General features: G+C 50.3%; 1 protein-coding gene across 1 annotated transcript; it reads left to right on the top strand.

Annotated features, from left to right (window-relative positions):
- Nucleotides 1-6230: 6230 nt before the first annotated feature.
- Nucleotides 6231-13621, top strand: ARHGAP9 (Rho GTPase activating protein 9; the record flags this gene model as incomplete). Its single annotated transcript, XM_080935995.1, is given in 17 exon segments — nucleotides 6231-6359; nucleotides 6362-6554; nucleotides 6795-7003; nucleotides 9069-9149; nucleotides 9269-9373; nucleotides 9587-9645; nucleotides 9786-9879; nucleotides 10069-10164; nucleotides 10284-10382; nucleotides 10604-10745; nucleotides 10826-10936; nucleotides 11108-11206; nucleotides 11353-11430; nucleotides 11537-11590; nucleotides 11823-11957; nucleotides 12807-12912; nucleotides 13322-13621. Coding segments are annotated over 17 exon segments (1962 nt in total). The 3' UTR covers nucleotides 13494-13621.
- Nucleotides 13622-13711: the final 90 nt, after the last annotated feature.

The following is a 13711-nucleotide window of genomic DNA, read 5'->3' as shown; positions in this document are numbered from 1 at the left end:
GGAGTGGCACTATTAGAAGGCACGGCCCTGTTGGAGTAGGTGTGTCACTGAGTGTGGGCAGCATTTTGTTAGCAGCCTTCAGATGAAGATAAAGAACTCTCAGCTCCTTCTATACCATACCTATCTGAACGCTGCCATGCTCCTGCCTTGATGACACTGAGCTGAACCTGTAAGCCAGCCCCAACTAAATGTTGTCCTTTATAAGACTTACCTTGGGGAGGAGGGAAGGGAGTGAAGGGAAAGGGTATAATATTTGAAATGTAAAAACAGGATATCCAATAAAATTGAAAAAAAAATAAGGATAAAAAAAAAGAAACAAACAAAAAAGACTTGCTTTGGTCATGGTGTCTATTCATAGCAGCAAAACCCTAACTGGGACAAGTATGAGGACATCAAGAAGATGGGGAAGCAGGCATCCAAGGGCCCACTAAAGGGCATCCTGGGCTACAATGAGGACCAGGTTGTCTCTAGTGACTTCAACAGCAACTCCCAGGCTGGAGAGATGGCTCAGCAATTAAGAGCACTGGCTGTTCTTTCAGAGGTCATAAGTTCAATTCCCAGCAACCACATGATGGCTCACAACCATCTGTAATGGGATCTAAGGCTCTCTTCTGGTATAACAACAGAAGCATGTTCATATACATAAAATAAATCTTTAAAAATATAACCATATGTAAAATTAAGAAAAAAATTTAAAACACAGTAATTCCCACTCCTCCACCAAAAATGATATAGGGTAGCTAGACGTCGTGGCACATATTTTTTTTAAGGTTTATTTATTATGTACACAGTGTTCTGACTACACACCAGAAGAGGGCGACTTCTGGGGGGGGCTGGGATTTTGTGTGTGTTTCTGAATCTCTGTGAGTTTGAGGCCAGTCTGGTCTACAGAGTAAGTTCCAGGACACTCAGTGCTACACAGAGGATCTCTGTGTCAAAAAACCAAAATTATAATATCCGGTAGACATGATCTCTCTCACACTAATAATCAGCATTCAGGAGACCAAGAGGGAAGATTGCTGAAGTTTAAGACCAGTTTAGAATGAGCTCAAAGGCTTAACCTGAGATACACAGTGAAACCTTGTCTCAACAGATCCCATCCAAACAATACAAACAGGTGCTTGTCCCAAGCAACAAGTCTGACATCCTGAATGCTTTCTCCTGACCTACACACACACACACACACACACACACACACACACACACACACACCAATGACCACACAAGCACACAGAGACAGACACATAATAAAAAAAATATTTTTAACTTTTCAAGATTCCAGCCTTTTGATGCTAGAGGATAAGACTTGGGGAGAGGAGTGCCTGACCTCGGGGTGCAGGCCTGTAGTCCCAGCACTAGAAGGCTGAGACAGAAGAATAAGTATGTCAGGGTCAGCCTCAGGCTATAAGGGAAGTACTTGGCCACCCAAGGATAGAAAGCAAGACCCTGTCTTAAAAAACAAACAAACAAACAAACAAACAACTAGATAAAACTATTCAGAGACCGGAACCATGGTTCAGTGGCTGAGAATGTTTGTTCTTGCAGAGAAGATTTAGGGTTTGCTTTCCAGCACAGTAATCATAGACACTCATCTAAATCTATGCAATTTCAAAAGCTAAGTACTATAGTGTAAGCCTATACTCCCAAATCTTCAGAAACAAAAGGATTAGAAGTTCAAGGTCATCCTCACCTACACAGTTCAAGGCCAGCTGGGGCCACATGAAACACTGTCTCAAAATAACATTTTTATCAAGATAATTTCTCTGTGTATAGATGTTTCGCTTGCATGCATGTGTGTACCACATGATTACTTGGTTCCCCATAGAGGTCAGAAGAGGGTGTTGGATTTCTGGAACTGGAGTTACAAAGGGTGGTGAAGAACCACTTGTAGGAACTGAACAGCCAGTGCTTTTAACTGCTGGGCCGTAAGAAGTGTCCTACCTTAGTCCTGAAACAAGTTTGTTTGCTTTTAGAAACAGGATGACAAGTTCCAGAGCTTGGTCCAGAACTTGGTCCAGAGCTTGGGACTAGCTAAGTTCCACAGCAGCCTGTGACACATAGTAAGACCCCTTCTAAAAATCCAAGGGCTATGCTGGTGTGGGATTTTCAACCCCAGCGTTCAGGAGGCATAGGTAGGCATAGGTTTCTGTGAGTCTGAGGCCAGTCTGCTCTACTGAGTGAGTTCTAGGTCAGCCTGGTCAGCATAGTGAGACCTTGTTTTTTTTTTGTTTTTTCTTTTTTAAGATTTATTTTTTTATTTATATGAGTACACTGTACCTATTTTCAGACACACCAGAAGAGGGCATCAGATCTCATTGCAGATGGTTGTGAGCCACCATGTGGTTGCTGGGAATTGACCTCAGGACCTCTGGAAGAGCAGACAGTGCTCTAACCACTGAGCAATCTCTCCAGCCCCAAGCCCCTGTCTTTAAAAACTTAAATAAATATAAGGAATAGAACTTGGCTGAGTAGGAAAAATCTTGTGTGCTATACAGAAGGCCTTGGGTTCAGTTGCCAGCAAATTGAGGGGAGGGGATTTGGAAAATACAAATTTCAGTATTTGATGATCAGTTGAATCACTGTGAGAGAAGAGGAAAAAGACAAGGAGCTGCTGGGCTTCTGCATGCACAACTAGGCACACGCCTTCCCCTCAGATGCTGGAACTGCCCCTACCACAGTGGTTCTTATCACACTGCACTTTAGTTGTGAGAGAGGAGTACCAGCCCCTATTTATCATCATAATCGGCATGGCTTTGCTTAGCATATGTATTAACAAAGGCTCAATAGATATTTATTAAATGTAAGTCTAACAGCTGAATACTGGCTCTGAAACTTATTTAGGGTTTTACTGCTGTGAACAGACACCATGACCAAGGCAACTCTTATAAGGACATTTAATTGGGGCTGGTTTACAGGGTCAGAGGTTCAGCCCATTATCATCAAGGCAGGAACATGGCAGCATCCAGGCAGGCATGGTGCAGGAGGAGCTGAGAGTTCTACGTCTTCATCTGAAGGCTGCTAGTGGAAGACTGACTTCCAGGCAGCTAGGATGAGGGTCTTAAAGCCCACACCCACAGTGACACACCCACTCCAACAAGGCCACACATCCAAACCATCACAGGAAAAGAAAGAGATTTGCAGGGAAGGTTGACATGTTCAATTTAGTGCAAACTGAATTTATGGTACCTGTGAAATACTTGTGGAGTTTTTCTTTTTTTTTTGTTTTTTTTTTTTTTGTTTTTTGTTTTTTATTTTTTTTTTGTTTTTTGTTTTTTTGTTTTTTGGTGGACAGCAAATAAGACCAGAGATCTAGAGAAAGATCTAAAGATCTGGACGGGAGAAACAGGATACAGAGGCCATTTGAGAGAGTACCCTCTCAGAGGAAACACAAAGGACACAGCGCAAATGGGGGGGGGGTGCGATAAGGAACAGGTGGGCGGGAGGAGGAAGTTTCTCCCTCGAGGTGCAGAGAAGCAGTGGCCAACTTTAAGGGGAACAGGAAAGGACAACAGCCGAGATCAGTTGGGCTGTGCCACTGAACAGCTTAAGGACTACAGTGTCTGTGCAGAGTGCAGGAGTCTCCCTGGAAAGGGGGCGAAGAGAAACAGTGAAGATCACTTGTGTAGGCAACTCCAAAAACTTAGAGGATGGCCAGAGAGCAGGGGGCGGAGGAGAGGCCGAGAGGCACTCTGCTTTGACTGTAGAGCTCAGACTGGCCTTCTCTCCCCCTCAGCCTCTCAAACACTAGGATTTATAGGTGTGAGTAGTCCCCACACTTGGCTACTTAAGAGCCTGGTAAAAGGACATTTGTATAAAGAGACAGAGGAGAGTTGAAAACTTTTCAAAGTGAATAAAAGTAGGGGCCGGGGCAGGAGAGATGGCTCAGCAGTTAAGAACTGGCCGCTCCTACAGAGGGCCCAGTTTTGGTTCCCAGCACCCATAGAGGCAGCTCTTAACCTCTGAGCCATCTTTCCAGCCTCCCCTGGTTTTTTTGTTTTTGAATTTTGCTTGTTTGTTTCTTTCCTTAGACAGGGTTTCCTTGTGTAGCTCTGGCTATCCTGGAACTCACAGAGATCCAGTTGTCTTTGGAGTAAAGGCATGTACCACCCCAGCCCTCCCCACAAAACCAATAAGGAGGTGCACACCTGCAGCGAGGTATTCAGGGCGCTGGAGCAATGGTTCGCTATGAATCTGAAGCCGGCTGGGCCATGCTGAGATTCCAGGTCAGCCCTGACTGAACAGTACTAGTGAATGGGTTTTTTGGGGGGAGGGGTTAATTTTGTCAGGCATGGTGGGTAGTTCATGCCTTGAACCCACCACTGGGAGACAGAGGCAGGTGGATCTCTGTGAGTTCGAGGCTAACCTGGTCTGCAGAGCTAGTTCCAGGACAGCCAGGGCTGTTCCATAGAGAGACTTTTTTTCTTGAAAAACAAACAAACAGAAAGATCATTTGAAATGTCTGAATGAACAAACAGGTAAAATTAGGCTTTGGAGGAGGGAAGGAAGAGATGGGGGCATGCTCTCCACACAGGGAAAGGGAAAGAACCTAAGGAGGAAGGCCCTAAAGGATGAGGACCAATTTGTCAGACCTCAGATTGTCAAGGGAGGAGAGCTGTCTGTCTGTCTCACTTACAAACAGAACCTGAAAACCTTACACCACACAATGGAGGAAAAGCAAAGAATTGAGTGATGTTGCTTTTGACTGCTGGCACTCCCAGGCTAGTCGTTCCCTCTGGCCTCTAGGGAGAGGGCAACATCATGTGACATAAGTCTCCAACCACCCCTCATCACATTTTTATTTATTTTGGAGACGGGAGTCTCACTATTTAGCTCTGGCTGTTCTGAAACTCACTGTGTGCGCTTTTTTTCTAAGATTTATTTATTCATCTAGTGTATTATGTACACACTGTCACTGTCTTCAGACACACCAGAAGAGGGCATCGGATCCCCCTCACAGATGGTCCTGAGTCACCATGTAGTTGCTGGGAATTGAACTCAGGACCTTGAGAAGAGCAGTCAGTGCTCTAACCACTGAGCAACCTCTCCAGTCCTAGAACTCGCTGCACCTACCTTTGCCTCCTGAATGCTGGGTTTAAGGCGTGAGCCACCAAGTGTGAGGACTGTACCGTGTGTGCACAGTCTCCAAATCAGTTGCGATTAGTAAACTTACTGTGTCATCAGTTAAGGTCTGTCCCTCTTGAGCTGCTCTCGGAGCCCACTCCGTTGTCCTTTGAGTTCTTGACAGCTCCTTCCACACAAGAGACAGTCCCCAGTCAGTTCTTGTTACGAATAGAAATAAAAGGGCTGAAAAGAAGGCTCGGCAGTTAAGAGCACTGGCTGCTCTTCCAGAGGACCCGGGTTCAATTCCCGGCACCCACATGACAGTTCACAACTGCCCATAACTCTAGATCCAAGGGATCGGACACCGTCTTCTGGCCTCTTCAAGCACAGGACATTTGGATGGTGCTCAGACATACACACAGACAAAACACTCACACATAAAACAAGAATGGGAACTGACAGGAGCCCCATAATAAACCTGGGACCCCTCCAAAAGGTTGATGCATAGATGGTGCCCCTTCACGTGTCCTAGATAGGGTTGAAGATGATATAAGTCCCTCTTTCTCTTTTCTTCTTGCTTGTTCTTAGTTTTTCTGGCTGTCTGTCTGCACCGGAAACACAGAGGTTTAAGTGTGAGGCAGTTTGTCACAGGAACACTGAGGTCATGACATAACCTTTCCTTCATCACTGTGACCTGTACTTTTCCTGTGTTCTTCTCTTGGCCTGGCTCCTCCTCTTCCTCATGGTCTATACCTCTGTTCAGCTCCTACCAGCATCCAGAACCAGGTTCTTCTGACCCTGGAACATCAGGTAATATCAAGGTACCTAAAGGAAAATTACCAAGCTAGGCCATCTTCTAGGATTCCCTGCCTCACTAGCTATGAGGGCTGCGGACCACATCCTCTCTCGCCTTATTTTTTTTCTCTCTCTCACCTTATTTATATACTTCCTCATCAGACACATCACACAGCAGTCCTGGGCCCCCAAACCTGTGCTGATCTCTCCCACCCATCCTCTCACTCCAAGGGTCCTGCACACACAGGCACACACACACACACACACACACACACTGGTCTTAGAACCATGTTCCTCTGTATGGAGGCACCCGCCTCTATTTCCTTCTGGAACCTCAGCACCCCCTTTGCCTCCCGGTGACAGTGCCAACCACCATGTTCTCAGGCCGGTGGTGGCCAAGTGTTGGAAGAAATCCAGGACTGAATCTACAAAGCCCTTCTCAGGGACCCCAGCTCTGTGCCCTCTATCCCTTCACTTATATCAGGGCAGATGGCCGGCAGGTATCTCTCTGGCTGAAGGTAACAGGTTCCTACTGCTTCAAAAGACCAACTCAGACTGGTGGTTGGCAAGGCGCCTGGGAGCACCCCCCCCCCCCAGCTCTCTGCCCATCTTTGTTCCAGCTTCATATATGGCAGAGGACTCAGTCTCCTGCCACAACCCAGCAGACACTACCCACAGCAGCTCCCTCTGGAGTCCTGGTAAGTAAGCATCGAGCCTTCCCCCTTCTCTCCCCCTTAGCTTCTGCTGATTCCTCTTGCTTTCCCTTGATGAGCCTAGTTCTCACCCACACCACGGTGGCGGTGTCCCCTTTACCCTCTTAGCTCCAAGTTGTCTAGGGCACAGGTCATTTCCCGGCAGCCTTGCCCCACATTCCTTGACAGTTCAGCCAAGGTCATACCTTGTCCTCACTTGCCACTTCTTCACGCCTCTCTTTCCAGGGACAAAGCAGCTTCGTGGCTCCCTAGGGGAGCTCTACCTGTCTCAGGAACCCCAGGTTGCATCTGGGCAGCCTTCTCACTGTCCCCACAACATGTGCAGAAGTGTCAGGATGGCCAATGTGAAGCCCTGCTCCCTGAAACCCTTCAAGGAAGGGCCAAGAGAAAGGCTTCTCTCCCAGGACTGCGGGATGACAGAAGCCAGCACTGCTGTGAGTTGTGGAGCTTCCTCAGAGGCTCCGAGCTCCACAGCAGGGACCACCTGTTCTGTGTGAAGTGGTGGACAGACAGACAGCCTCCCTCCCTTCCGTACTGAAGGTGGGAGAGAGGGACACAGACAACACCCTTCCCTGAAAGAACTGAGAGAAGGGGAGAGGGGACAGAGTAAATAAGAGGAGACAATCCTGCAGGAACAGGAAGGGTGGCCACAAGCAAAGTAGGGGACAAGAGAGAGTACAGCCAAGGTACACAGGCCCAGAGGGGAAAGGGTGTGGGCAAAGCAGAAGGAAAGTCAGCAGACAGCCTTTCTCCAGGCCTAACTCCTAGCCCAGGGCAAAGTTTGTCCTTTGTCCTGTTTTCAAGTCAGGACACCAGCAAGTTCCTTCTAAAACAAGAGCCTTGTGCAGCCCCTCCCCCTTTTTTGTCCGTTGCATATTGAGCCAGGGGTCTTACTCTGTCGTTGTAGGCCCAGCTGACCCGAACTCCTTACGTAGTCCAGGCTGACCTCAAACTCCAGTAGTTGTCCTGCCTCCGCCTCCCAGGCACAGGGATTACAAGCAAGCCTGGTGCACTCTCTCCCTTTCAACAGACCCTTCCTAGCTCTAGCGTGCTCTCTCACTTCTTGGTGTCCTCTTTTACTCTCTGTGGTGTGAGGAAGGGTCACTCTCTCCTTCGCCCCCCCCCAAAAAAAACCATGTTCCCCTTTCCTGCAGCTCTGGGGCGGGGTTGCGGGGGAGGAGGGAAGTTGGCAACAGGAAGTGAGGAGAGAGCAAAGACTGTGAGGGGAAGAATTTTTAAAAAGCAGCCCCGGGGACTGGGGTTTCTACCCGTGTACCAGGGGCCCCCTGGCCCAGAGCTGACCGTGAGTAAACGGGAGAGAGATTGGGAGGACCAGGGGCAGAATAAGTACCTCCACCTGCCCCTCGAGAAGCAGGCAGGATCCCAGCTCCCTGTGCACTTAATCTGGTGAGCCTTAACCTTCTCGGATGTCCAGGGTCCCTGTCCCAAAGACCTTGCATCCTCTCCTATTCTCCACACGGGGCTGGATGCCTGGGAGCAGCTCCCAACAGAATTCTAAAGAGAAAGGAAGAGAGTGAGCCTCTTCCGTCAGCTCTCAGACCATTGAGACATGGACCCTGAGGAATTAGAATTACCCACAAGAGTCTTTTGCTGGGGAAGAATGAGGCTGGGGTCCCGATGCCAGCCAGAAAAGGAACCTGTCTCCCAGGAAGACAGTTCACACAGTTCTGCTACCTAGTCAGTCCTTCCTGCATCAGAGACGAAGCTGGGACAAAGATGAGCAAGAGCCATACGTTAACTTACTCAGTTCATGGGCTCTCACTATGTTGCTCTTAGTTCTGACTGCCCTGAAACTCACTATGCAGACAAAGCTGGCCTTGAACTCACCGAGATCTGCCTGCCTCTGCCTCCCAAATGCTGAGATTGAAGGTGTGTGCCACCATGCCTGGATTTACGATTACCTCTGTTCAAACCTAATCCTTTGTTAGGACCCAAAAGCAGGGCTGGGGATCCTTGGATGTATTTATATGACTGAATCTGCTTCTCACTGTAGCCACATTTTATATGTATAGGTGTTTTGTTTACCTGTATGCTTTTCACAACATATGCATGTGGTGCCCTCAGAGGCCAAAAGAGGGTGTCAGACCTCCTGGAACTGGAGTAACAGCAAACTTTAGCCGTAATGAGGATGCTGAAAATCCGTCTAGTGCCTGCTCCACCCTGCTCCTTCCGTCCAGAAAGCAGCTCTTAATCAACAGAGCCATCTCTCCAACCCCACATGAATCTTTCTGTGTCCATAAACATTGCCTCTTCAATTGATTCCTGGGGGCTATTAACAGAGTTCCCAGGACATAGACTTAACAGGGCATCCTCACCTGGGGATGGCACCCCTGTGCCGCCCTCCCCTCCTGTTTCCATCTTTTCTCTGTTTCTCTCTGGAGGGTCTCAGAAAGTCAGAAGAAAGAAAACTGTGAGAAGTGTTGAGAGCTGTTAAGGTACCATCCAGATGTTGCTTTCTTTGTCTCCCCCTAAACTCAGAAACCTGGTTCCATGGAGCAGACGGAGACTTTGGTTAAGGACAGCAATGCCCTACAACCTCAGGAATGGCTCAATCCACAGGTGAGAACCCTCCCACCTCTCAGTCCCAAAAGTTAACTTATTATGACCTTTCCCCTATCCCTTCTACAGCCTAGGACAAGCTGGAGTGTCATCTCCCTGTTTCAATTTCCCATCCTTAGGGTTTACCAAGCCTCGGCCAAAGATTCCCAGGGCTGGATGCCTCAGAACAGTCAGAAGCCTTGAGACCCCGTTCATCTCTGCCACAGCTCCTGGATGACCCCCACGTGAGACTCTCCTGTCTTTGAATGCCAAGATCCTTTCTACATAACCCTGCAACACCTGCTCCTCGAACACATTTCCTTTCTGGGTGTTTGTGCTTTTCTGGTCTCCCCTGCCCTAGACTTTAACGGTCCCCACTTCTGGTAGATCCCTGAGAAACACTGGCGTCTGTGGGTGGCACAGGGTGGCTTACAGACAGTACTCCATACCCTTCCCAGGAGGAAAGGTCAGGCCTGCTGAACATGACCAAGATTGCACAAGGAGGGCGAAAACTCAGGTGAGAACTCAGAATAGGCCTGGGGTCTGGGCTGGTGGATTTCACAGGGCAGAGAGCCCTGGTAATGGTGTGGGGGGCTCAGGCACTGCAGGTGAAATTCTAAAAGGACCTTTTTAACTACCTCTACTCCTCCCCCACAGGAAGAACTGGGGCCCTGCTTGGGTGGTGTTAACTAGTAACAGCCTTGTGTTCTACCGAGAGCGGCCGTCGCAGTTTGTGCTCTCCCAAGGCTGGGTGAGTATCGGCCAGGGGGAGCTGCAAGGATTTGGGGTTACTGGTTTGTGCATCAGGCCGACTGAGGTGGGGGCGATGGGGAAGGAAATGGAGAGGATGGTCCAGGAAAGAGGAAGCAGCTCACCTCCCCGGAGAGGGAAGCGGTGAGGAAACAAAACTCTTAGCCTCAGTTTCTCTTAAAATTGCCAGGCTCCGGCTGGGAGCCGGCCGGAAAGTAGCGTGGACCTGCGCGGGGCGGCCCTGGCCAGCGGACGCCAGCTGTCCAGCCGCCGGAACGTCCTGCACGTGAGTGCCTTCCGGGCGTCCCCAGAGACAGGGTGACCCGAGGGCGCTCGTCCTCGAAGGCGTTTTGGGCTCTCCTCGCTAACCCAAGCCTTTCCCCGCCCGGCTCCCCCCCACCGCAGATCCGCACGGTCCCCGGCCATGAGTTCCTGCTGCAGTCAGACGAGGAGACCGAGCTGCGAGCCTGGCACCGCGCGCTGCGGGCGGTCATCGAGCGGCTGGTCAGAAGGGTGCAGACCCCGGAAGGCACCCGGGAGGCGAGACCCAGGAAGTGGGGGGGGGGACCCTGGGGAGAGCGAGGAGGCGCAAAGGGAATGGCTATGAATATCAGACGAGGCGGTCTCCCGGTGAAGCCCTGCTCTTGAATGTGGGGCTCTGGCATCGAGGTGAGGGTGCAGATGTTCTCCTGTCCAATCTCTCACCCCGGGCCGTCCGGATCTAGGATCGGGAGAACCCCCTGGAGCTGCGTCTGTCGGGCTCCGGACCCGCCGAGCTGGCAGAACTGAGCGCTGGTGAGGATGACGAATTGGAGTCGGAACCGGTGTCTAAGCCCCTGATGCGGCTTGGCAGCCGCAGAACTTCCAGTACGAAGCGGGCTGGAGCTGGCCGGGCTGGGGTGCAGGGATGGGTCCTCACCTCCAGCTCACTGTCCTGGGTTTTGCAGGCCGGTGTGCAGAGGGCACTGACCAGAAGAACCGCGTGCGGAACAAGTTAAAGCGGCTAATCGCCAAGAGACCAACCTTGCAGAGCCTTCAGGAGCGGGGCCTGTTCCGAGGTAGGGTGGGCTGGGCCCGCTGGGGCAGCTGTTTTACTAGTGTCTGTTTTGTGTAGATTTTGGTTTTCGGATTTTATTATTGTTAAAACAGGCTTTCAGTATCCAAAGAAGGGAGCGCCTCCTTGACCCCGGGTAGCCACCAATTCCTCACCTCACTCCCTTCCTCTGCAGACCAGGTTTTTGGCTGCCAGTTGGAGTCGCTGTGCCAGCGGGAAGGGGACACCGTGCCCAGCTTTGTCAGGCTTTGTGTTGAGGCTGTGGATAAAAAAGGTTACTTTTCCAAAGACACACTCCCCCAGAAATCTCCCCTTTCACGCCCCAGGCTCCTGTCGTCGTTCCCCCCACTTCCACCTTCCTCCTGATCCCTCTCCCTCAGAGCACACTTTAGAGTTGAGACTTCATTCTTGTCTCCTTAGGTCTAGATGTGGATGGCATTTACCGGGTGAGTGGGAACCTGGCCGTGGTTCAGAAACTCCGCTTCCTGGTAGACAGAGGTGAGACAACTTGGGAGGAAGTAAATGGATCTAAGAACCAAGAGTGGTTCTGAGAGGAGTTGGGACTGCATGCCTAAGCTACTGGTCTCTTCTCAACATGTTTCAGAGCGGGCAGTGACCTCCGATGGGAGATACATGTTCCCAGAACAACCAGGACAAGGTACCTTCGTGGGGAGCCCCAGACTCAGAAAAGCATCTTTGTACCCCATGTCCTGCCCCTACAAAGGCTGTCCCCACACCCTCCTTTACTGTCCTACTATGTCCTGCTGTGGATCACCACCATATTCTTATGACCTGCTTTGACTGTATTTCTCCAGAATTCCTGGCCTTTGAATCTGGAATTCTCTGACTCCTCTGAGCCTTCATCCCAAGGAACCTCTTTTTCCTTCTAGAAGGCAGATTAGATTTAGACAGTACTGAATGGGATGATATTCACGTGGTCACTGGAGCCTTGAAGCTTTTTTTCCGGGAGCTGCCACAGCCTCTGGTGCCTGCGCTGCTGCTGCCTCATTTTCGGGATGCCCTTGGTAAGGGTTGAGAGCTTCAGTTAACACTCCTGACACGGGCAAGCATGCAGTAAAGAATAGAACAGACGGTGTGTGTTGTGAGTGTTGGGATAGCATGCAAACCTGCAGAGTTTCTAGATCCAAGTCCCAGCAGCAAATGATGTGTTTTTAAAAAGATAAAAGATATTTCTCGGGTTTTGGCACCAATGTCATGAAAAAGACAAAGAGTGGAAGGATATGTTCTATGGAGATGTGGGGAGGTATGGGGGGAAGGGGTGCCTCTGGTGGGTCCATATTGGGCAACCCTTCCCCCTGAGAGACCAGCCACACGATGGTGCAGTATAGAATAGAGTTTATTCATGGCATGAGGAGGGCGGGGGAGGGGAGAAGAGAAGAGGTGTAGAGGAGAAGAGGTCGGCCATGAGTGTGGGGGGGAGGAATGGAAAGAGAAGGTACAAAGGGGTTAGAGCAAGAGAGGCAACAGGAGCAGAGAGCACACCTGGCTATTGCCAGGTAACTGGGGGGCGGAGTTTAGACAGAATCCTAACAGAGGGTCCCTTCTGTCCTTACTACAGGGATGGAAAGTAATTTGTCAACTCAGGTTGCTTTTGGAGGGAGGGAATTTGCGAGTGAATGTTCAGAGGGCTGAGCTGAGAAAGTTCTGAGGGCTGCTGTTGGGCTTCATGGAAGAGTGGAGGGCTTTGGCTCTGCAGTAAGATGGGCTTGCTGTGTGTAAGGTTGAATCTCTCGTCCCAGAGAGAGTGAGCGGACAAATGAGGCCATCCGTGGGCATGGGAAAGAGTGAGTTTACCCGCCCATTGGAGGCTTCTCCCTAACCTCACTCCCTGTCCTTGCCATTGCCTTCTCTAGAACTTTCTGAGCTGGAGGAATGCCTCTCTACAATCCAGAGATTAGTAGACTCGTTGCCGAGGCCCAACCATGACACCCTACGGTACATCCTGGAGCATCTGTGCAGGTCAGGGAGTCAGCAACCTTGTTTGTGCTGGTGAGGATGGAGCTGGGTGTTCGCTGGGAGCCCTGGTCAGGGATCTGCTGAAGGATACTCTTCCTTCCCTGGCCTTAGTCTCCCACAGGGCAGGGGTGCCTTCCTTAGCTGAGCTGTGCTTGGATACTTTTGAATGTGTGAACAGAGGACACTAGAGGCTGTCCCTACAGCTGAGAGATAGACACTTTAACCCCACTTGTGCCTCCAGACTGTATTCTGAAGATTTCCCCACTGGCCCATTCCTGCTCCCTGTTAGGTCTGTTCTTGGTTAGGCCAGCATGTGGAAGGATTCCAGAGTGACCTCTGACCTGCTCAAACCTGTCTTGGTCTGTAGTGGGTAGTTATTGCCTATCTCCCCTTCCCTTGGCTTTGCCCTCAGAGTGATAGCACACTCGGATAAGAATCGAATGACTGCCCACAACCTGGGAATTGTGTTTGGACCGACGCTGTTCCGACCTGAGCAGGAGGCCTCTGACATGGCCGCCCATGTGTTCTACCCTGGGCAGCTGATCCAGCTGATGCTTGACCACTTTGCTAGCCTCTTCACCTGACTCCAGTGAGAAAGAGGAAGGTGCTACCGGCGATTTGTCAGCTAACCTTTGGAGAGGGCTGGCAGGTTTTCTGTTCTGAAGATACCCTGTAAATGTCCTCCCAGAGGAGACTCTTTATTTCCCACCTGCCCGAGTCCCTTTGAGCTCTTGGCTGAGAGGAAGAGGAAGGTGTATGAGCTCCTCCTGCCCTCCCTGCATGGTGCAAGAGGCTTGTTCTC

This window comes from Micromys minutus (genome assembly GCF_963924665.1).
Source record: "Micromys minutus genome assembly, chromosome: 22".
NCBI classification, from domain to species: Eukaryota; Metazoa; Chordata; class Mammalia; order Rodentia; family Muridae; genus Micromys; species Micromys minutus.
Note: the sequence above shows the minus strand (reverse complement) of the source record. Positions and strands in the feature narration are given on the sequence as shown.